Source organism: Diceros bicornis, chromosome 1, assembly GCF_020826845.1.
Source record: "Diceros bicornis minor isolate mBicDic1 chromosome 1, mDicBic1.mat.cur, whole genome shotgun sequence".
NCBI lineage: Eukaryota > Metazoa > Chordata > Mammalia > Perissodactyla > Rhinocerotidae > Diceros > Diceros bicornis.
In genome coordinates this window covers 86195160-86219660 of record NC_080740.1, presented here as the reverse complement: position 1 = coordinate 86219660, position 24501 = coordinate 86195160, and the positions used below count along the sequence as shown (strand labels likewise).

Here is a 24501-nt window from a genome sequence, read left to right as displayed (position 1 = left end):
CGCCGGCGCGGGGCTCGCCTGCACGCGGGGGTGCGGGCTGTGGGGGGCGAGGGAGCGCGGCGGCCCGCCCGGCATGGGCCAGTCACGGCCTGGCGGGGCCGAGGCGGAGGCGAGGGCGGCGCGCGGGCCAGGCCTGCCGGGCGGGCGGCCCGGGGGCTGAGGTAGAAGTGGGCGCGGAGGAAGGGGCCGAGCCAAGGCGGTGGGTGGAGCGGCGAGGGGGGCGGAGGCTGGGCCGCGGCGGGCGAGCGGAGTGGCGCGCCTGTCCGGAGCTCGGCGGCGGCGGCGGCGGCGCCTGAGGAGGCTGGGGCGGCGGCGGGCCCGGACGAGCGGCCGGAGGTGGCGGACGAGGCGCCGGGAGCCCCCATGGGCGGGTGTGTGGGCGCCCAGCACGACTCCTCGGGCAGCCTCAACGAGAACTCGGAGGGCACAGGAGGTAGGTGAGCGCCGGGGGGGCCGGTCTCGGCCCCCCATTGTTCCCGGCCAGGCCCGGCCACCTGTCCCGGCCCCTGCGGGCCGGCGGGCTGCGGGCCCGGGGCCCCGCGCCCCTTTGTCATCCCCTCGGCCACGTCACTCCCCGCGCCCCGCTTCCGGCCGCCCCGCCGACGCGGGGTCGCCACCCGCTCTCCCCGGCCCCCGAGGAAAGTCGCCCGCGCGCGCCGGGCGTGTCGCCCTCGGCCTCTCGACCCTGCCGCCTCGGCTCGGGAAACTCGGGCCAGAAACTGCCTCTCTGGCCGCCTGCCTCCCTCTCCAGCCCGTTTAATTATTCAGGGGCAGGATGGCGGCGCTGGGCTGCGGAGAAGCGGGGGGGGCTGGGGCGGGGAGCCTGATGCGCTCCCTCCGACGGGCCCCGCCACATCTCCGCACCCTTCCTCGTTCGGCGGAGTTGGCTGGTCTCAGCTTTCCCGAGTTTCAGATGACAGCTGCCCTGGTTGGTTCCAGTTTGGCCATTTAAACCTGCGAGTTCCTGGAGCTCGGCTGCGAAGTCTCAAGTGGCCGCAGGCATTATTTTAAGGAGGGTTGGGGAGACGGTCTGCCCGAGTGAAACGTGGCTTCCTGCTCCGGCACGGGGGTGTTGGGCCAGTCCGCTGTCGGGGTGGGCTAGTCGGATTCCTATCTCTCTTATGTAAAGGCAGATATGTAGAATAAAAGTGAAAGTACCTAAGAGGCCGACTTACCACAGTAGGATCAGTACTTCAAAAGTTTTCTGACGCCGGACGCGCTTCTTTCTGCTTGATTGTAAATAGCAGTTTGCTGAGGAGAAGTATTTTAGTTCAGTTGGTGTTGTATAGCAGTATAATAAAATTATTCTGCCGTAACTTAAGTGACCTTTTGCTGAATCCGTTCTATAGCTTGTTCGAGGGTAGAATGTTTTAAAGAAGAAACAGCTTCTAGCAATAGCAGAGATGACAGTGTTGGTTTTGTTCCAACCTTGTGTTAGCTGTCTCACTATGTGGGGCGTATTTACAAGTTCCTAAACTAAATTGTTTGGTCGTGAAAGGGTTTACAACTTTTTCTTAACATGCTAACGTTTAGACCAGTTGCTTGCCCTGTCACTTAAGCTCCGTCCAAAAACCATGTACATCCAACTTTTGGCTGCTGAATTACATGATGGTTAGCCATACCACTCCGTTAAAATCTGTGGGCATCCTGTATGACTAAATCCTGGACAGTTTGAGAGCTCAGTGAAGTGTGACTTGAAAAAATCGTCCATGAAAATGCTACTTTATAGTGCATTTCAAGTCATAGTATTATTACGTGGTGGCACATTAACAGTGAGATCCTTAGTGACAAAGCAGGAGGATAAAAAGGGCATGATTTAAAACAGCTTTGGGTTGAGGTCAAGTTGGGGGTCAAAGTGATTCTTCCTGCGACAGAAGTGATCATTAGTGGTAGTGAGGTATATTAATATGTACTTGTTATAGATGGTGTTTAGTTTTTGTTTTTTTGTTTTTTTTCTGAGGAAGATCAGCCCTGAGCTAACATCCATGCTAATCCTCCTCTTTTTGCTGAGGAAGACCGGCTCTGAGCTAACATCTATTGCCAGTCCTCCTCCTTTCTCTCCCCAAAGCCCCAGTAGATAGTTACATGTCATAGCTGCACATCCTTCTAGTTGCTGTACGTGGGACGTGGCCTCAGCATGGCTGGACAAGCGGTGCGTTGGTGCGTGCCTGGGATCCGAACCGGGCCGCCAGTAGTGGAGTGCGCACACTCAACCGCTAAGCCATGGGCCGGCCCGGTGGTGTTTAGTTTTAAAACTAAATTTTTTTTCAGAGTCATTTACAAATTCTAATAAGCATTTATCTCCTCTCAGCAATGAATTTGAACCAATTTATTTAAGCCTTTTGGTAGTGTGGCTTATGACCAGCCAGGCATTATTCGCATGGGCTTTTAAAAGTGTGAAGTCTTAGCTTTTGGTAATTTTTTACCAATGGCATCTAGTTAGATAACTATAATATCAGTTTTTTGAGAACTGAGTTCTGTGGACCTTAAGCTGTGCTATACTTTTCCAGAGTTCAGAAAAAAGGAACTTCACCAAACCTCTTTATTTGGCCCTGATGTAACTGGGGTGGAGGATGGATCTGTGTGGGATAAAAGGATTATTTCTGGAATTATGGAAGCCTTTATTCTCCATTATTGTCACGATAGTTAAGAGTTAATTGTGGTTTAAAGGAATTAGCTCAGGGGAGTGTTTCAGGTTAACGTGAAATAGTTCCTATTATGGTAGGTTTTTGTTGGGAAGGGAAAGACTATTTTTCCTAAGGGTGTTGGCACAGGCCCTTTGCTTTTCAAAATACAATATGTAGTGGTTAGAGTGTTAATCTGGACATATTGGGTTATGAAAAATTTTTTTTATCAACATGGAGTAAAATACAGTTTTCTTGATGCTTCTCATGACGGATTTAAGGTTTTCATGACAGATTTAATTGTATTCACAATGTTGTGCAAACATCACCATTTTAGAATGGTGATTTTCTGAATTTTCTGAATATCAGCCAGCTTTACTTAAAATGACCTTTTTTTTTTTTAAACCTTTATAGGCCGTTTGAGATACTGTACTTTCCCTTTCCCTCTGGATCTAAGTCGCTTATGTATGCAAATAATTGTGTGTATATTGAGAAAAACTTCCTTACTAAGTGGATTACTTCTTTGAAGGAATTTGGGAAATTTTTGCAAAAGACTGTGGAATATGGAAATGGCTTAATTCACATTATAAGATTTGTATTATCTATTGTTTTTGGAATATTTTGTAATATCTTCCTCTGGCATTCCTTGCCTAGAATTGAGTTTTTGAGTTTCAGCTACTTAGACCATTTTTTAATGACTAATTTTAATCTAGACAGGTATGTTATAGAAATATGCAAGATTATTTAACAGTTCTCTCCAGGCTTCCATGTTCCTAGAATTTCCAGTTGTTTTGACATTTTTAGACAGCATATTCTGTATGGTTTTCTGCCTTATTATGATGACATTGTGATGCTGAAGTTGGCACTTAGGACCTCTAGACAAGGCTTAAACCCATGGTATTTGCTAAGAAATTGAATCTCTTATGACTTTTTAAAATAAGAAACATGGTAAAAAAACAATAAAAAGAAATTAATTTTTTCTTTTGGTAAGGAAGATTAGCCCCGAGCTAACATCTGTTGCCAGTCCTCCTCTTTTTGCTGAGGAAGACTGGCCCTGGGCTAACATCCGTGCCCATCTTCTTCCACTTTATATGGGACGCCGCCACAGCATGGCTTGACAAGCGGTGTGTTGGTGCACAGCTGGAGTCCGAACCCCAGGCCTTCACAGTGGAGCACACGCGCTTAACCACTATGCCACTGGGCTGGCCCCAAATGAAATTAATTGAAGACAGCCAACTAGCTTCTTATTTTGTTCACCTCTTTAATGTACGTAGTGATGTACAAAATAGGTTCTCACTTTCTGGGTGTGTCATTTATTCTGTATATTCAGTGATATCCCAAGAGGACTGGTGGTCACAAGTTTCCAGGTTTATAGTAGCATAACTGAATGCTGGACATTCTTTATTTCAGAATGTCTTGAGAATATCGTGGAATTCTTTTGGATATCCATTTATAGCACCCTTATAGACACCTACTTGATGAGTAACAATGGTTTTTGAATAATTACAGCTACCATTTATCCAGTATTTATTATGTAACAGGTATTGGGCTAAGTGATTAGGTTCTCTCATTTAGTCTGCAATAACTCTGGGAGGTAGATAATATCTCTTATTTTATAGATGGATTGAAGCCAGGGGAAATGAAATAACTTGCTTAACATGGCATAGCTTATAAATGGCAGTCAGAACTTGAACTCAGGAGTATAATAAAGAATGCTAGTTTTTTTGTTCTAGTTTCATTTTTTTAATAGTAGTAAAATACATATAAAAGTTGCCTTTTTTTTCTGTGTGTGTGAGGAAGATTAGCTCTGAGCTAACATCTTTGCCCATCTTCCTCTATTTCATGTGGGATGCCTACCACAGCATGGCTTGATAAGCAGTGTGTAAGTCCACGCCCGGGATCCGAACCTGCGAACGCCGGGCCACCGAAGTGGAGTGCGTGAACTTAACCACCACACCACCACCACACCACCGGGCTAGCCCCAAAAGTTGCCATTTTTCAGTGTACAATTCAGTGGCATTAATTACATTCACAATCTGCAACAGTCACCACTGTGTATTTCCAAAATTTTTCATCACTCCAAACAGAAACTCTGGATCCATTAAGCAATATCTCTGCTCCTCCCTCCTCCCAACCCCTGGTGATCTCTAATCTATGTTTTGTCTCTATGAATTTGTCTATTCTAGATATTTCATATAAGTAGACTCATATAATATTTATCCTTTTGTTTGTGGTATATTTCACGTAGAGTAATGTCTTCCAGGTTCCTCTTGTTAGATCAAATATCAGTACTTCATCGTTTTTATGGCTGAATAATATTGCATTGTATGTATATGCCACATTTTGTTTGTACATCTGTTGATGGACATTTGGGTTATTTCTACTTCTTGGCTATTGTGAATAATGCAGCTGTGAACTTGGATGTACAAATAGATGTTTGAGTCCCTGTTTTTAATTCTTTGGCATATATACCTGGGAGTGGAATTGCTAGGTCATAGGGTAGTTCTATGTTTACCTTTTTGAGGAACTACCAAACTTTCCCACAGTGGCTGCACCATTTCACATTCCTACTAGCAACGTACAAGTGTTCCAGTTTCTCCACATCCTCACCAACGCTGATTTCCCATTTTTTAAATTATAGTCATTCTGGTGTGTATGAAGTGGTATTTCATTGTGGTTTTGGTTTGTGTTTCCCTAATGACTATTGATGTTGAGCATCTTTTAATGTGCTTGTTGGACATTTGTATATCTTCTTTGGAAAAATGTTTATTTAAGTCCTTTGCCTATTTTTTTTTTTTATTAATAGACTTTATTATTTTTTGTGTGTGTGAGGAAGATCAGCCCTGAGCTAACGTCTGTGCTAATCCTCCTCTTTTTGCTGAGGAAGACCGGCTCTGAGCTAACATCTATTGCCAGTCCTCCTCCTTTTTTTTTTTTCCCCCAAAGCCCCAGTAGATAGTTGTGTCATAGCTGCACATCCTTCTAGTCCTTTGCCTATTTTTTAATTGAGTTGTTTGGGTTTTTTTGTTGAGTTGTAGGAGTTCCTTATAGATTCTGTATATTAAACTCTTATTGGATATATGATTTGCAAACTTTTGTTTTTGGTGAGGAAGATCAGCCCTGAGCTAACATCCATGCCAATCTTCCTCTTTTTGCTGAGGAAGACTGGCCCTGAGCTAACATCTGTGCCCATCTTCCTCCACTTTATGTGGGACGCCGCCACAGCATGGCCTGAGAAGTGGTGCATCGGTGCGCGCCCGATTTCTGAACCCGGGCCACCAGCAGCGAAGCACGCGCTCTTAACTGCTAAGCCATGGGGCCGGCCCTGATTTGCAAATATTTTCTTCCGTTCTGTAAGTTGTCTTTTCACTCTCTTGATGGTATCCTTTCATGCACAGTTTTTAATTTTTATGAAGTTCAATTTATCTATTTTTCCTTTTGTTGTCTGTGTGTCTAGTTTCAGTTTAAAATATATATTTAACTAATCCTTCACTGATGTAGAAAGAATAAATCTGTAACCAATAATTCACAAATCTTATAACTAACGTGCTTTCTTAACTATGGATAGAACGCTGTTTTAAGTTATTTCCTGTGTCTAATCTGGTGAAAAGGTTGATTAGCAATGAAATGGTTTTTGAAAAGTTGACAAAGGTAATCCATAAACCCACTTCAATTTCTTAATCAAGAGATGATTGTTGTATTTTCTGGGGAAGCATTTTACAATCAACGAGCATTGAGTACCCACAATATGTGCAATGTTGTATTGGTTGCAGTTGTTCCAAAAAAATGACTCGTGATCCTATTTCTTGAGTATGTCAGAATTCTTTTTTAGGAAAGCATAATAGAATATGTACACATGAGACAACTATAAAACGCTATATAAACAGATTAAAATACCATAGGATAAACTGTGCAAGTGCCAAGGGAATAAAGCAAAACAAAGTGATCTCAGCTGTTCCAGGGTGTGGTCCCTCCACCAGCAACATTGGCATCACCTGGGAGCATGTCAGAAATACAGAATCTCAGGCCTTAGCCCTGACCTAATAAGTCAGAATCTGCATTTTAACAAGTTTCTCACATGATTCCTATGCACAGTAAAGTCTGAGAAGCACTGTTAGAGGATTGCTTCCAGTGGGAAGAGACTAAAGCTAGGAACCCATTAGGGAAAAAATGACATGAGTTGGTGGTTTACTGGATGTAGGGATATAGAAAAGAAAAGAATCTGTGAACTTGGGTGATCAGGAGTATTGAGGTGGCTTGGCAGGTTTTGGGGAATAAGAGCTATTTGGGGAAAGCCATTCACCTTTCAGTATGTTAAGGTTTAGTTGACAGAGAATTTTTAAGTTGAAACATCATTTAGGATGGTGCAGAAGTTTAGTTTTGGAACTCCTAGATGTTCAGGATTATGAATGTGGATTTTGAAGTCAGCTGGGAGAGGCTGACTGAAGGTGTAAAAGTGAATGACTGCTACAACTAGCTGAAAAGAGGAAAGTACTAAGAATTGAGTCATGAAAACCTCACAGAAGGTAGAGAAATGAGAAATCACCTTTCAGGCACCTCTCAAGGCCTGACTCTATTAGGTGCTTAGCGTACCAAATTTTGTTGTATTATTGGGAAACAAAAAGACAGGTCTGCCTGTGAAACTGATCTGATTGTATTTGAACAGACCATTCTTTTTTTTTTTGGTGAGGGAGATTGACCGTGAGCTAACATCCGTTGCTGATCTTCCTCTTTTTTTGCTGAGGAAGATTGGCCCTGAGCTAACTTCTATGCCAGTCTTCCTCTATTTTGTATATGGGATGCTGCCACAGTATGGCTTGATGAGCAGTGTGTATGTCTGCGCCCAGGATCTGAACCTGTGAACTCCCGGCCGCTGAAGCGGAGAACGCGAACTTAACCACTATGCTGCTGGGTCGGCCTCAGCAGACTCTTATAATTTCAGAAAATAATTTGGTTTGTTAACTTTTCATTCTAGTGTGGTTTTTGCAGAAATTCTAGCTATAGTTCTTCATATCGTAACACAAGGTAGACTGCTTGGGCATTCAACCCCAGAATATACCGACAGCCCTTTTGAGGTTGGTGTACTTCAGAACAAACACCTTCTCTACAAGACATTGGTTACTTTCTTCACCAAGAATATCATGCATCTCTCTTCCCTGTGTATGTTGAGTGTCCCATATATTGCTTCTACACGTCATCTAACTAGGTTGTTTATTGAATTTTCTTATACTTCTGCTCTTAGGGCTATACCTGTAATAAAAAATGAAACAGAATTGAGCATGAGGAGGACTGAAGATTTGGACTCCTCCTAGTGTGACAGTCAAAGTACAAATCTTTCATATTTTCTCGGTTGGTGAGCTCTGGGGCTTTATGAGAGGGATGCATAAAATTTCATACCAATTGGAGGGAGACATACTGTGAAATAGGAGGCATTTACTTGATGTAAAGCAGAGGCTGGCTGATATTACTAGGAGGAGTGGAGTTGTGGGGAGAGGACCAAAAGAAAAATAGGCTGCAAGTAGGTGTAGGTTGGAAATACAGTGGTACTCTGTGTGGGTAGGTCTGGTAGGTATGAGAACTAAATTTAGGTCAGGGAAGCTACAGTTGGAAAATGCTGGGATATGGGGAAAGCTGAATCCTCTTTGGGAAGAGATTTAAGCACTCGAATTTACATTAAAAATTGACGTGAGTTGTTGTAGCCCTTGCCTAGTCAGCTACCTTCCATTGGGCTAGTCCCACTCTGTTTTCAATTTTCTACTGAATAAGGGTTGAAATTTTTTCCCAGTCAAGATTATCTTGGAATTTATCTTGGAAAGGCATTTTTAAAGAAGATTCTCACTGTGGATATTAGGTGGGCTGTTTTTTTAATCTCTGATTTTATTTAGGAATCAGTTGCTAGTGTTATATACTATGGACAGAAGCTTTAAGCCATTAGAAATGAAGGAATCTTCATTCCTCTGCTTTTTCGTAACCTTGGTCTATAACATCACTCTTTTCTGGAGAAATTTTAATACATGGATTTTATTTTTAAATCTGATTTTCTTACTTTAAATGCAAAGCTTTGGCAGCACCTTGCTAGTGGTACTGTACCCAGGTGAGTCTTCTAATGAGAATGAGTTTTGAATGTTAATCACTAGTAATAAGGAACCCTTGCCTTTATGTTTTATAATTTTATTTATTTTTTTCCCCCAAAGCCCCAGTAGATAGTTGTATGTCATAGCTGCACATCCTTCTGGTTGCTGTATGTGGGACCCGGCCTCAGCATGGCCGGAGAAACGGTGTGTCAGTGCGCACCCGGGATCCAAACCCCGGGCCGCCAGCAGCGGAGCATGCACACAACCACTAAGCCATGGGGCTAGCCCCCCTTGCCTTTATGTTAATGAATTAGTTATCTCTCTTGTGGCTTTTGATGAAAACACATTCTTGTTGCAGGAAAGCATTAGGTTGATTTTGGTAAGCAGCGTGATCATATTAATTGGGCATGATGATCAATTTGCTGAATTAGTGATTCTCTCATTTTTCCTTGCTGCAGACCACCTGAATGGTTTATCTTCATTTGGTGGACCACTGCATCTGATTCTTCCCGCCGCCCCTCACCATCCCTACCCAGCTTTCTGCTTCTGCTTATCGGGTAGTACTAGGCCACCAGCAAGCTCCTCATGATTCATGGTAGTTCAAGGACCGTAGGTTGAGACTTTACTAACGCGTATGTACTTAAATGATGCATGTGTGTTGGCCCAGAACAATCAGCATGTATTCGTCTTGCATCAGCTGCTGTGACTTGCAGTCAGCAAGAAACAAGTTTGTTTTTGAATATATTCCATATGTTGAGCTAAGAAGTTAAATATTGCTGAGTATACATTGGGTGTTGTAATGCCTTATTTTTGCATGTTTGCAGTAAAACTTTTAGAAGTTTCCATTATAGCTCTCTTTTCAGAAATGAAATTTCTCTTGAAGTTAGATGTTTGTGAAAAAGAGCAATATTTACATGTGAAAGTTATTATTTTTTTGTGAGGAGATCAGCCTTGTGCTAACATCTGCCAATCCTCCTCTTTTTTTTTTTTTTTTTTTTTTGCTGAGGAAGACTGGCCCTGAGCGAACATCTGTGCCCATCTTCCTCCACTTTATATGGGACGCTGCCACAGCATGGCTTGACAAGCGGTGCGTCGGTGCGCGCTCAGGATCCGAACCAGAGAACCCTGGGCTGCTGCAGTGGAGTGCGTGCACTTAACAGCTTGCGCCACCAGGCTGGCCCCCTGAAAGTTATTTTAAATGAATTTTACTTGAGTATGAGGTCTTAATGATTTACATTTGCTCAAGACTTGACAAGAAATGAATTAGTGGGCTGGCCCCGTGGCTTAGCGGTTAAGTGCGCGTGCTCCGCTACTGGCAGCCTGGGTTGGGATCCTGGGCACACACCAATGCATGCCTTGTCTGGCCATGCTGAGGCCACATCCCACATACAGCAATTAGCAGGATGTGCAACTATGACATACACTATCTACTGGGGCTTTGGGGGGAAAAAAAAAAGGAGGAGGATTGGCAATAGACGTTAGCTCAGAGCCGGTCTTCCTCAGCAAAAAGAAGAGGATTAGCGTGGATGTTAGCTCAGGGCTGATCTTCCTCACAAAAAAAAAAGAAATGAATTAGTGACTTGTGGGCTTTTCTGATTAAGTTCTTACCCTCACAGGAAACGATAAGTTTTTGCATTTGTTATAATTGTCTCATAGGTATAAGCAAGGTCAGACTGCTTCTTTGCGTCGGTTCAGATAGTTTCCATGCTGGTGGGCTATGTGACAAGAGTATCAAAGGGACAGAGTGAAAAATAGTCCAGGTCATTTTAGTTGTGAATCTGCTTTGTGATAAACTATCGCTTTCAGCTCAGGGCACTTTATTTTTTAGGTGAGTTAAGATGCTTCTTCCTGAAACTTTTAAAAATAGCCAGTTTCCATTATTTCTAACTCCCAGCGCTTGAAGCTAACTATAAATAGAGATATATATAAAGCCTGCTCTGTGATATCAGGTAGCTATGGTCTAATGGAGGAATGCTACAGTTAAATAGGAAGAATTTTAAGTCTGCAAAGCAATGAAAAAAGTATTACAAAAGTTTAAGGAGTGGTGGGGAGCAGAGTCAGAAAGCTTCACTGAAGATGTGGTATAAGAAGTTACTCTTGAAAGGCAGTAGATAAAGAAAGGGCAGACGGGTATTCTGTATGCAGAGGAAATTACTTGTATAGAAATATGAAAAAACATGGCATTTTTGGGAATTGGCAAGAAGCTCGTGCAGGAGATAAGGTGAAATGTGAAGTTATTACCTGTTGTCAGGTTTTGGAAGGCATAATTGCTATAATCAGTAGACCAAGTTGTGAGACAGTATTATAGGTGATGCCAGTTAAGTGGTTTAAAAATTTTTGTTTGTTTTGTGCATCTAGCAATTAAACTAATTCCCATTTAATGCTGCATTCTGAGGTTATTTTATGCAAAATGCTGATGTACTAGGTTATTATAGTCTTTAACAGGTTTTTATTCGTTTGTAATTTTAATGGTATTGTTACATATTAAGCATAAGAAATATGTTTAACTTTTTTACATATACACTTATGTGTTTGTCCCAGATCCGTCTTTATTCTTGGGTCCCAGTTTTTTGGTATATGGAATAAGATTCTGCAGACCTGCCTGAGTTTTAATCTCTATTGTGAAGAGGCCTGTGGTACTTTGGCTCAGTTTCTTACATTGTTGAAAAAAGAGAATGGAGTAGATCATCTTTATCAAGATTATATGTATTTCTTTTTATAGACGTTTTTTGTGTGTATGAGGAAGATTGGCCCTGAGCTAAATCTGTTGCCAGTCTACCTCTTTTTGCTTGAGGAAGATTGTCCCTGAGCTAACATCTGTGCCATTCTTCCTCTCTCTCTCTATTTTTTTATTTTTTTAATTTTTTTGTGAGGAGATCAGCCGTGTGCTAACATCTGCCAATCCTCCTCTTTTTTTTTTTTTTGGCTGAGGAAGACTGGCCCTGGGCTAACATCCGTGCCCATCTTCCTCCACTTTATATGGGACGCCGCCACAGCATGGCTTGCCAAGCAGCGTGTCAATGCGCGCCCGGGATCCAAACTGGGAAACTCCGGGCCTCCGCAGCAGAGTGCACGCACTTAACCGCTTGTGCCACCGGGCCAGCCCCCCTCCTCTATTTTTTTTTGTATATGGGATGCTGCCACAGCGTGGCCTGACAGGCATTGTGTAGGTCCGCGCCCAGGATCTGAACCTGCAAACCCCAGGCCACCAAAGCAGAGTGCGCAAACGCAACCACAACGCCACTGGGCCAGCCCCTTTAAACATTTTTAACGACAATTTTCAATACTTGAATACCCATCACCTAGATTAAACAAACGTGTGTGTGTGTAGTGTGTATAAACACACACACGTTTGTTTAACTGTTTGAAAGTGAGTGGACATCATGACACTTCAACATGCGTCTTTTAAAAAATAAAGTTGTTCTCCTACGTAACAACAATACCATTATCATTCCTAAGAAGATTAACTGTTATTCCCTAAGATCTAGTCCATCATCAGAATCCCCCAATTGTCCCAAAAAATGTCTTTTATAGCTTTTTTCCCCCAAAATAGGACTCATTCAGCATTAGACATTACGTTTGTCACCTAACCTTTTTAAATCTAGAACAGCCCCTCCCCTTTTCTTCCCTTTGACGTTGACTTTTTGAAGAGCTTATAAAACATACCACATTCTGGATTTGTCTCATTGTTTCCCTTGTGGTGTCATTTAGTGTATTCCTCTGGCCTCCGTATTTTCTTCAAACTGGAAATTGAGTAGATCTAATTCTAATAGAATATGATTCTTTAACTATTTCCTAGGCTATAGTGGATCCAAAATCCAAACTTTTCCCGGTTATTTTCTGCTAACTTCCAACACGGGGATGATCTTTCATTACTGAGTAAGTCTGAGCCTTTTCATTTTCCCACCCAGAAATAATGCTGCCATCCTCTGAACTTCCATAGTACTATTCTTGTAGTACTTATTCCCCTTCTTCTGTTTTTTTCCCCCTAACTTTCTTGAGGAATAATTGCCAAGTATAATTGTATGTATTTAAAGGGTACGGCATCATGATTTGATATACATATACATCATGGAACTGTTGCCAAAATCAAGATAATTAATACATCCGTCACCTCACATAGTTAATTTTTTGTGTATGTGTGGTGAGAATTGGTAAGACCTACTCATCAACCTTCAAGTATACAATACTGTATTATTAACTACTGTCACTGTGCTATATGTTATATCCTCAGAACTTAGGCTTCAAATAACTGAAAGTTTGTGCCCTTTCATCTACATCCCCTTCTGCCATTTTTACAAAAATCTTCTATCATGGTTATTTTTGTGCATTCCTTATCTTCTTGGAACGTAAGCTGCGTTGGACCTGGGACAGAGACTTCAGTTCTGTCATAATACTTGAGGCTCAATTAACAATTGTGTGAAACACATCTTTGACTTTATAATGGCCTTAGGGAGACAGTAATATTCCCCTAATAGAAGCCTTGCTTAATTCTAGAACAAGAACTTTGTTAAATAGGACCATATAGTGTAATGAAAAGATCTGGGAGTCAGAACCCTTGGGTTCTAGTTCCACCTCAGTCTCTCTATATTTATGACCTTAAATAAGTCACTTGACTTCCTGGTTTCTGAGTTTTTTCTCATCTATGAAATGAGCACATTGGATGAGATCAGTAGACTCAGACTTTGTCAGTCTTTGACAGACTTGATTGAATCTTCCTGTTTAGGTGTATCTTACACTGAACACTAACATACCAGCCTCAGCATTTGATTTCCTTTTATTTTGATTGTACAGTCATTAAAAAATAAAAATAATTGATTGAAAGTCTCATAAACTTCTGTAGGAGATTTTTTTTTAAGTTTGAATCACTGACACTATCAGCTGTACTCAAAACTTAAGGTAAACACTAACATTATGTCATGCAGCATTATGGCTTATGTTATATTTTCACTAAGCATTGTTTGTTACTTGTTATGATGAGAGCATATACTGAGCAGCTGCGTCTGAGCTTGCTGTGAGATTGAATGGAGCCCAGACCTCCATGTACTGTATTAGCGTTCACTGTACAGTGTTACATGAGTGGACACGTATGTGCTGTATTAACAGAGGATACCATGCAGAGCTGTGGTTTTTCCAATCAGTGACACGTTTACAAGACGTTCCCTAAGTTTCATGTATGCATAGACATGGCAAGAGAAGCTTCATTCCAGTGTCTCCATGATCACTTTGACCCAGCAGCATAAGCTAACATGTTTCATGATGGTCTTTATGTTTGAAATTTAAAAGTGGCGTACTTTTTATTATGGTTCTTAAAAATAGCAAAAATATATTTTACAATATAATTTGAATTATATTGGTGGAACTCTGGAGTAAGTGTTTGTTTTGTTCTCTTGAGTTCTTTGGGACCAGTTTTAAAAATCATATGACTATATCCTAGGAAAAATCTTTACCTAACACATAATTTCAATCAATTTTTCTCTACTCTTAGGATAGGTGTACTGTGTTGGGCATTGTTTTAGATATTTGGAGTTTTACAGAATTACGGAAAGAATAGTACTATATTAATTAAGAAGTTTACACAATTTAGAGAAATAAAATGCTACCCAAATTAATTTTAATGCTAAGAAAACTTTAAGAGCAAACAAAGGAAAGATATAACATTAAAAATAGCGAAGGTGGTGCGTATTGTAGCTATACCGCTAACTGCAGTCTGCTTACAGAAGTTTGTTTACACCCCCCCCCCCCCCCCCCCCCCCGCCATGATTGCCTTTGCTGGGAATTAAAAGGAGTGGGGAACAAGCCCTCAGGTGGTCTTTCTCTTCCAGAGCAGTTTTTGGCTGCATAATGTACTCTGTAAGTGAAGGTGTTTCATTGTTTGGGATGTGAGCTTGACCTCTCAGCCCGTTTGAAGCTGGAAGTGCACCTTGGCACTGTTCAGCCTATTCTTCTCCCTGCCTCTGACACGGCTTCACTTTTCTCCTTTCTCCTTGGGCATAATATATTCCACCTCTTTGCCTACAACTGGGGCAAACTTGTATTATGTTTAACCTTTGGAAGTTCAGACAGAAGTGCTTCATGGACAAGGGGTTCATAGCTGAGATCTTGCATTTGAAAGGTTTGATTGTGGCTTATGATGGAGGAGCCAAAATCAGATGAGATGCTAAAGAGGACCTGGTAGGTGAGGTCTGTTGTCTGTCGTGTTTGTTAGTCTGACTGTTGCTTATGAAGAATGGACTAGATTGAGATGAAACACAGAAGGGAGGTCAATGGAAGATCTTTGCATCTGATGAATAAGACTTAGCCTCTTCCTCTTTCAGAGCCTTTGCCCTATTCCCTTCACTTGGGATGTAAATATTTGCTCTGTGGTGCTTTTAGTTACAGTTCTTAAAAATAGCATGTTTTATTTTTTTAAATTGCTTTTAGAAATTATTTGTTTACTTGTTTATTTCTTGTCTTTCCCCACAATATTGTAAGCTCTGTGAAGTCAGGGGCCTTATCTGATTTCTTCTTTCCTGTATCCTTAATATCTGGTATAGTTCTGGTATAGGTATTAAATAGTTGCTGATTGAATAAATAAGTGAAATAATGAATGGATAATTATGACTATTTTATCACTTGGAGAATGAAAAGTTTACTCCTTGGCTTTAATTATTTCATTTGGTTTTTGGGTGAAATTATTTTATTACTAGTTCCTTAGTTGTACAAAAAGCCCATTATCTTTAGAGACTTTCTGCACAATACTTAACTCTGGGGTAGATTCTTATTGGCCCATTTGATAAAGGGAGGCAGTGATCTAATCTGCTTGTTAAGGTCTCTCTACTTATTTTGTGTTTATTTGTGTTTCATTTTATTCTGTAATCCTTAGCAGACCTAGTGGTGATTTGAATTGCTTTGCATTTGAAAGGAGAGTTAATTATATTTATAGCCCACCCAGCCCAGTGGAGTTACGTTAGGCTGCCCTTGAGCTGATTCTGTGCTTGCACTGAATGCAGCAAAAATCCAGGTGTCACATGAGGCCTATATAGTATTATAGTAACAGGAGTAATGAAGACACCCTGTAAGAATCTCTGAATTTAGGGTTTTTTCTTGGTAAACAGACATTTTGGGGGATGTTGGAGGGGGGCAAAGTCTGGGGACAAGTTGTAGGATAGAACTGATCTCTGAAGTACTTTACTAAAGACTAATTTCACTTTGAGGGTCAGAACTGTCTTTCCTTTATTTATCTTCTAAGCCACATTCTTCCATATAAAAACTATAAAGAGCATTGTGTTTTGGGGGATAAATTTATTATTCAATTATGCAAATATAACTCTAACATATATGGATAACTTCGTAACACATGCCTTACATTATGAGATATTTAATAATGCAAATATATTTAACACTTTTTGTCCTATTTTTACCTATTAAAATCTCCCTTCCTGACTTATTTGCCCAACACACATTGAGTATACCTGTGTGACATATGTGAACTTGTATGTAAATATCTCAACAGAGCCTAGCACAGTGTAAGTAATAGGTACGTAATAAATATTTGTTGAATGAGTGGATCTTTTTGAAGTCAGTAAAGTAATGGCTTTTCAGTCGTTTAAGGTTCACAAGTATAATTAACAAATGTGTGAGAACCATGATTGCGATACATTCTTTGTTATAATTTTTGGTTTTTAAAAAATCTTCACATTTTCTTGATTCTTGCAAGGACCCTTGACTTTACAGAAGGCTGACGTTAATATTACCATTTTACAGGGCAGGAAACTGAGGCACAGAGAAGTTTTGATCTGAATAAGGAATACAAAGAGTAGCCTAAACTGTAAGCTCTGTCTTCTGTGTTGTAATTCAGTACTCTCTTCACAGATGGTGAGGGTTTTTAGTGGACTTTTCTTTCCTTGCAGCAGAAAGGTGTGTGTTTTCCTTTGTGGTGGTAAACACAGTTGAATGGAAGTTAGTGGAATGTGATTCTTAAGGACTCTTAAACTCATACGCCAAAATGGAGATGGCAACAGTGAAAAATGAGGTGGGTAGTTGTCTTTGATCTTAGTCAACAAATTGTATTGCATTTCGCAAGATACATTTTTTTTTTTTTTTTTTTTTGTGAGGAGGCTCATCCCTGAGCTAACATCTGTTGCCAGTCCTCCTCTTTTTGCTGAGGAAGACTGGCCCTGCGCTAACATTGGTGCCCATCTTCCTCTACTTTATATGGGACGCCGCCACAGCACGGCCTGACAAGCAGTGCGCTGGTGCCCAGGATCTGAGCCTGCGAACCCCCGGCTTCTGAAGCCGAACGTGCAAAGTTAACCACTACGCCACCAGGCCGGCCCCCACACGATAGAAATTTTGAACTAAGATCTTAATTATCTAACCAGATCAAATGGAAAAAAGTGATAATCTTGCTCATCATCTTTGTGCCCCTTTACTTGGTTATCTTTTTCATCGTTACCTCTGCTGCCTATCCTAGACTGAATTTCGTTTTTTTTTTTGGTGAGGAAGATCAACCCTGAGCTAACATCCACGCCAATCCTCCTCTTTTTTGCTGAGGAAGACTGGCCCTGGGCTAACATCTGTGCCCACCTTCCTCCACTTTATATGGGATGCTGCCACAGCATGGCCTGATAAGCGGTGCAGCAGTGCGCGCCCGGGTCCAAACCTGGGCCACCAGCAGCAGAGCATGCGCACTTAACCGCTACACCACGGGCCGGCCCCTAGACTGAATGTTTTTAGCTAAAAACTCAGTTTATTCAAGGTTGACTTGAATTTACCAGTTGAACTGTGTGGGAAAACAAGTTTCCTTGAGGTCCTTAAAGTGCAAGGAAAGGCGGCTTTGTCTAGTCTGGAGAAACCTTAATAAAGTTTTTCCAGGCTTGTGTTCTTAAATCACCCTTAGTTGAGCATTAGAAAATCTGTCTGCCTCATATCATACAGTGGTGATTGTCTCAAGGGGTGAGTTGAAGGAGATGACATGAAAGTTCTCTCTTATTGGTATATCCAGCAGTTAAAGGGTAGGAGTTGGAACCCAGAAGTGAATGAGTGTCCATACTTATAGTATCAGCATATGGACATTTGGAACCACCTCCTGGTTTTAGAGCTGATAAAAGGAGCAGAGACCATCCATCTCCTGGAGTGTCTCACTCAGAAGTGGGGAGTGGGGAAACCTATCGTGGTCCCATAATATAGTTTTATTATCATAGCTTGTGCTTTTTCTGGCAGTCACCAATAAATTTCTGCCTTGGACTTCAGTTACCTTGGAAATAATAGTTTTAACTTGATGGTGATTTAAAAGCTTTTGGGCCTTTGATCATTATTGTGTCGCCAAAAATTAACACACAGGACCTGTTGAATAAACCCTTCTGTGAATTTGGTTTTTGCTGCTCTGGGTTTGTGATGGTTGCTTCATGTCACAGATACTTTTCTCTTCCTAAATGACTAACAGTAGTTTTTATGCCCTTTTTTTTTTTATTGGTTTATAACATTGTAAAAATTTCAGGTGTACATCATTGTACTTCTATTTCTGCATGGACTACATCATGTTCACCACCAAAATACTAATTACAACCCATCACCACACACATGTACCAAATTATCCCTTTCACCCTCCTCCCTCCCCCCTTCCCCTCTGGTAACCACCAATCCAATCTCTGTCCCTATGTGTTTGTTTATTGTTGTTATTATCTACTACTTAATGAAGGAAATCATACGGTATTTGACCTTCTCCCTCTGACTTATTTCACTTTGCATTATACCCTCAATGTCCATCCATGTTGTCACAAATGCCTGGATTTCATCGTTTCTTATGGCTGAGTAGTATTCCATTGTGTATATATACCACATCTTCTTTATCCATGCGTCCCTTGATGGGCCCTTAGGTTGCTTCCAAGTCTTGGCTATTGTGAATAACGCTGCAATGAACACAGGGGTGCATGTACCTTTGCAAATTGGTGTTTTCAAGTTCTTTGGATAAATACCCAATAGTGGAATAGCTGGATCATATGGTAGTTCTATCCTTGATTTTTTGAGGAATCTCCATACTGTTTTCCATAGTGGCTGCACCAGTTTGCACTCCCACCAGCAGTGTATGAGAGTTCCCTTTTCTCCACATCCTCTCCAACACATATTGTTTCCTGTCTTGTTAATTATAGCCATTCTGACGGGCGTGAGGTGATATCTCATTGTAGTTTTGATTTGCATTTCCCTGATAGTTAGTGATTTTGAACATCTTTTCATGTGTCTGTTGGCCATCTGTATATCTTCTTTGGAGAAATGTCTGTTCAGGTCTTTTGCCCATTTTTTAATTGGGTTGGTAGTTTTTTTGTTGTTGAGATGCATGAGTTCTTTATATATTTTGGAGATTAAGCCCTTATCAGATGTATGGTTTGCAAATATCTTCTCCCAATTGTTAGGTTGTCTTTTCGTTTTGTTGATGGTTTCCTTTGCTGTGCAGAAGCTTTTTAGTTTGATGTAGTCCCATTTGTTTATTTTTTCTATCGTTTCTCTTGTCCGGTCAGATGTGGTGTTTGAAAAGATGTTGCTAAGACCGATGTCGAAGAGCGTACTGCCTATGTTTTCTTCTAGAAGTTTCATAGTTTCAGGTCTTACATTCAAGTCTTTAATCCATTTGGAGTTAATTTTTGTGTATGGTGTAAGGTAAGGGTCTACTTTCATTTTTTTGCATGTGGCTATCCAGTTTTCCCAACACCATTTGTTGAAGAGACTTTCTTTTCCCCATTGTATGTTCTTGGCTCCTTTGTCAAAGATTAGCTGTCCATAGATGTGTGGGTTTATTTCTGGGCTTTCGATTCTATTCCATTGATCTGTGTGTCTGTTTTTGTGCCAGTACCATGCTGTTTTGGTTACTATAGCTTTGTAGTATATTTTGAAATCAGGGAGTGTGATACCTCCAGCTTTGTTCTTTTTTCTCAGGATTCCTTTAGCTATTCGGGGTCTTTTGTTGTTCCATATAAATTTTAGGATTCTTTGTTCTATTTCTGTGAAAAATGTTGTTGGAACTTTGATAGGGATTGCATTGAATCTATAGATGGCTTTAGGAAGTATGGACATCTTAACTATGTTAATTCTTCCAATCCAAGAGCACGGAATATCTTTCCATTTCTTTGTGTCTTCTTCAATTTCTTTCAGAAATGTTTTATAGTTTTCGGTGTACAGATCTTTCACCTCTTTGGTTAAATTTATTCCTAGGTATTTTATTCTTTTTGTTGCAATTGTAAATGGGATGGTACTTTTAATTTCTCTTTCTGCTACTTCGTTGTTAGTGTACAGAAATGCAACTGATTTTTATATGTTGATTTTGTATCCTGCAACTTTACCATATTCGTTTATTACTTCTAAAAGTTTTCTGGTGGATTCTTTAGGGTTTTCTATATATAAAATCATGTCATCTGCAAATAATGACAGTTTCACTTCTTCCTTTCCAATTTGGATCCCTTTTATTTCTTTCTCTTGCCTGATTGCTCTGGCTAGGACTTCCAATACTATGTTAAATAGGAATGGTGACAGTGGGCATCCTTGTCTGGTTCCTGTTCTTAGAGGGATAGCTTTCAGTTTTTCACCATTGAGAATGATATTAGCTGTGGGTTTCTCATATATGGTCTTTATTATGTTGAGGTACTTTCCTTCTATACCCATTTTATTCAGAGTTTTTATCATAAATGGATGCTGTATCTTGTCAAATGCTTTCTCTGCATCTATTGAGATGATCATGTGATTTTTGTTCTTCATTTTATTAATGTGGTGTATTATGTTGATTGATTTGCGAATGTTAAACCATCCCTGCATCCCTGGAATAAATCCCACTTGATCATGGTCTATAATCTTTTTAATGTATTGTTGTATGCGATTTGCTAGTATTTTGTTGAGGATTTTTGCATCGATGTTCATCAGTGATATTGGCCTGTAATTTTCTTTTTTTGTGTTGTCCTTGTCTGGTTTTGGTATCAGGGTAATGTCAGCTTCGTAGAATGAGTTAGGGAGCTTCTCACCCTCCTCAATTTTTTGGAAGAGTTTGAGAAGGATAGGTATTAAGTCTTCTTTGAACGTTTGGTAGAATTCACCAGGGAAACCGTCTGGTCCTGGACTTTTATTTTTGGGGAGGTTTTTGATTACTGTTTCGATCTCCTTACTGGTGATTGGTTTATTCAAATTTTCTACTTCTTCTTGATCCAGTTTTGGAAGGTTGTATGATTCTAAGAATTTATCCATTTCTTCCAGATTGTCGAATTGGTTGGCATATAGCTTTTCATAGTATTCTCTTATAATCTTTTGTATTCCTGAGGTGTCTGTTGTAACCTCTCCTCTTTCATTTCTGATTTTACTTATTTGTGCCTTCTCTCTTTTTTTCTTGGTGAGTCTAGCTAAAGGTTTGTCTATTTTGTTGATCTTTTCAAAGAACCAGCTCTTGGTTTTATTAATTTTTTCTATTGTTTTTTTAGTCTCTATTTCATTTATTTCTGCTCTGATTTTTATTATTTCCCTTCTTCTGCTGATTTTGGGCTTGGTTTGTTCTTCTTTTTCCAGTTCCTTTAGGTGCATTGTTAGATTGTTTATTTGAGATTTTTCTTGTTTGTTGAGATAGGCCTGTATCGCTATAAACTTCCCTCTTAGAACCGCTTTTGCTGTATCCCATAAATTCTGGCATGTCGTATTTTCATTTTCATTTGTCTCCAGGTATTTTTTGATTTCTTCTTTGATTTCTTCGTTAACCCAGTCGTTGTTCAGTAGCATTTTGTTTAATCTCCATGTATTTGTGGCTTTTCTGATTTTCTTCCTATAGTTGATTTCTAGTTTCATACCGTTGTGGTCAGAAAAGATGCTTGGTATTATTTCAATCTTCTTAAATTTATGGAGACTTGTTTTGTGGCCTAATATGTGATCAATCCTGGAGAATGTCCCATGTGCATTTGAAAAGAACGTGTATTCTTCGGTTTTTGGATGGAATGCTCTGTATATATCTACTAGGTCCATCTGTTCTAGTGTGTCGTTTAAGGCCAATGTTTCCTTATTGATCTTCTGTTTGGATGATCTATCCGTTGGTGTAAGTGGAGTGTTCAAGTCCCCTACTATTATTGTGTTACTGTCTATTTCTGTTTTTATGTCTGTTAATAATTGCTTTATATATTTAGGTGCACCTACATTGGGTGCATAGATATTTACAAGTGTTATATCCTCTTGTTGGATTGTTCCCTTGATCATTATGTAATGCCCTTCTTTGTCTCTTTTTACAGTTTTTGTTTTAAAGTCTATTTTGTCTGATATGAGTACTGCTACCCCAGCTTTCTTTTCCTTGCCATTTGCGTGGAGTATCTTTTTCCATCCCTTCACTTTCAGGTTTGTGATGGTTGCTTCATGTCACAGATACTTCTCTCTTCCTAAATGACTAACAGTAGTTTTTATGCCCTTTAAATTCTCATAATTTTGAAGTGAAAAATCGAGATGTGCCACTACATAGAACAAGTAGGATGTAATGAAAAGGAACTTGAGAAATAATAAAATGATATCAATACTTCTGGAATGAGCATTGAATAAGACACTTAAGCTGTAACAAGAGCTCTGAGAATGGGGAGAATTGCTTATCTGTTATTGAATGAAATGTACTACTCTTGAAAGCAAGAAGGAGACTGTCCTTTTGCGTTGGATCAATCATGAGATAGAAAACGGGTTCTTCTGTGTGTTTGCACTTTTGCTTTCTATGTACCAACACTAAATGTGCTGACTACAGATTACAATATAACTGCATAGTGTGAGCAAATGACTGAAAAAAATAGCTTTTTTCTGTAACAGATGATCCTTAAGCATTTTAAGAAAATAATAAATAGGGACAGAACTTACATTTCAATGGTAAAAGTAGGTTTTTCAGTTTGGGTCAAGGATGAATAGTAAAAATCTTATGGGTAGGAAGTTTCACTATTAATCAGAGAGGGAGGAGAAAGTTTTCAGAAGAAACATTGAGGGAGATTAAAGAAAATTAAGGTGTAGAATAAAATTCACCTTCCACTGAAAAATAGTTCTGATTTAGTAATAAATAGGAAGTGTAAAACACGTTGGCAAGTTATTTTCATAGTAAAATCTTGGGGAGAAATGCTATACAATTTTAATGAATAGGAAACTATTGATTAATGATATCTTTGCATTTACTTCTGATACAATCTAAAAGCTACTTATAACATTGCTAAACTAAGTCAATACCTGGTCAGAAGTTCAGACTGGAGCACTTGTAAGATAGCTTTTGCCTTCTAGGTAAGAAAAGAGAATAATTAAAGCTTTTGATTTATATGCAAGCACACACACACACATATATGTTCATTATATATACTATATATACAACATAGTAAATATACACGCAACATATATACATACACAGTATACATTCTATATATATTCATTATTATACATAATCTCTTGTTTTATATGAGAACTTGTTTAGGACTAATCCTTTTTTACTTATTTGTGGTCATTTTTAAAGCTTTTTGTGAAAAAAAATTAGAAAATGAAAAAGCATACTTTAGAAAAAGTAAATCACATTTATCCTACCAGCTAACATAAACATTTTGGTGTACATCCTTTCAGACTCAGAGTGTATGGCTGTATGTGTAAAAGATAAAATGAGAGCAAAAATAGGTTCATATGTTCAGAGAAACGTGTAGTGCTTTCTAGGGTCATTGTAGCTACGGCTTCTAGAGCAGTTATGACTTCTGGAATTTGAGTTTACTGATGTTCTAGCTTTGGGATCTACAGGCGTCCCTTGTTTTCTTGCACTTTGCTTTATTGTGCTTCGCAGATATTGCATCTTTTTACAAATTGAGGTTTTGTGGCAACCTTGCCTTGAGCAAGTCTATAGGCGCCATTTTTCCAACGGCATTTGCTCACTTCATGTCTCTGTTACATTTTGGTACTTCTTGTAATATTTCAAACTTTTCCATTATTATATTTGTTTTGGTAATCTGTGATCAGAGATCTTTGATATTGCTATTGTAATTATTTTGGGGCACCATGAGCTGCGCTCACGTAAGTTGGTGAACTTAATAAATGTTGTGTCTTCTGATGGTCCCACTGACCAGCTGTTCCCCCATCTTTCTCCCTCTCCTCAGGCCTCCCTATTCCCTGAGACACAACAATATTGAAATTAGGCCAATTAATAACCCTACAATAGCCCCTAAGTGTTCAAGTGAAAGGAACAGTTGCACGTCTCACTTTAAATCAAAAGTTAGAAAAGCTTAGTTTTACAAGACAAATGAAATCAGAATCAAGATGAACAAACAACCAACCAGCTGGGAGAGAATATTTGCAAAACATACATCTGACAAGGGGTTGATCTCCATAATATATAAAGAACTCACACAATTGAACAACAAAAAAACAAACAACCCGATCAAAAAATGGGCAGAGGAAATGAACAGACACTTCTCCAAGGAAGATATACAGATGGCCAATAGGCACATGAAAAGATGCTCAACATCACTAATCATCAGGGAAATGCAAATCAAAACAACACTAAGATACCACCTCACGCCCGTTAGAATGGCTATAATCACCAAGACAAAAAACAACAAATGTTGGAGAGGATGTGGAGAAACAGGAACCCTCATACACAGCTGGTGGGAATGCAAATTGGTGCAGCCTCTATGGAAAACGGTATGGAGATTCCTCAAAGAATTAAAAATAGAGATGCTCTATGATCCAGCCATCCCACTACTGGGAATCTATCCAACGCACCTGAAATCAACAATCCAAAGAGGCTTATGCACCCCTATGTTCATTGCAGCATTATTCACCATAGCCAAGAAGTGGAAGCAACC

General features: G+C 39.9%; 1 protein-coding gene across 1 annotated transcript in view; it reads left to right on the top strand.

Annotated features, from left to right (window-relative positions):
• Nucleotides 1-231: 231 nt before the first annotated feature.
• The window catches only part of UBTD2 (ubiquitin domain containing 2), a 63138-nt gene continuing 38868 nt past the window's right edge, over nucleotides 232-24501 (top strand). Inside the window, exon 1 of the mRNA XM_058546013.1 lies at nucleotides 232-433. Coding sequence (XP_058401996.1) covers nucleotides 364-433 — 70 coding nt within the window. The 5' untranslated portion in view covers nucleotides 232-363. The remainder of the gene's footprint in view (nucleotides 434-24501) is intronic.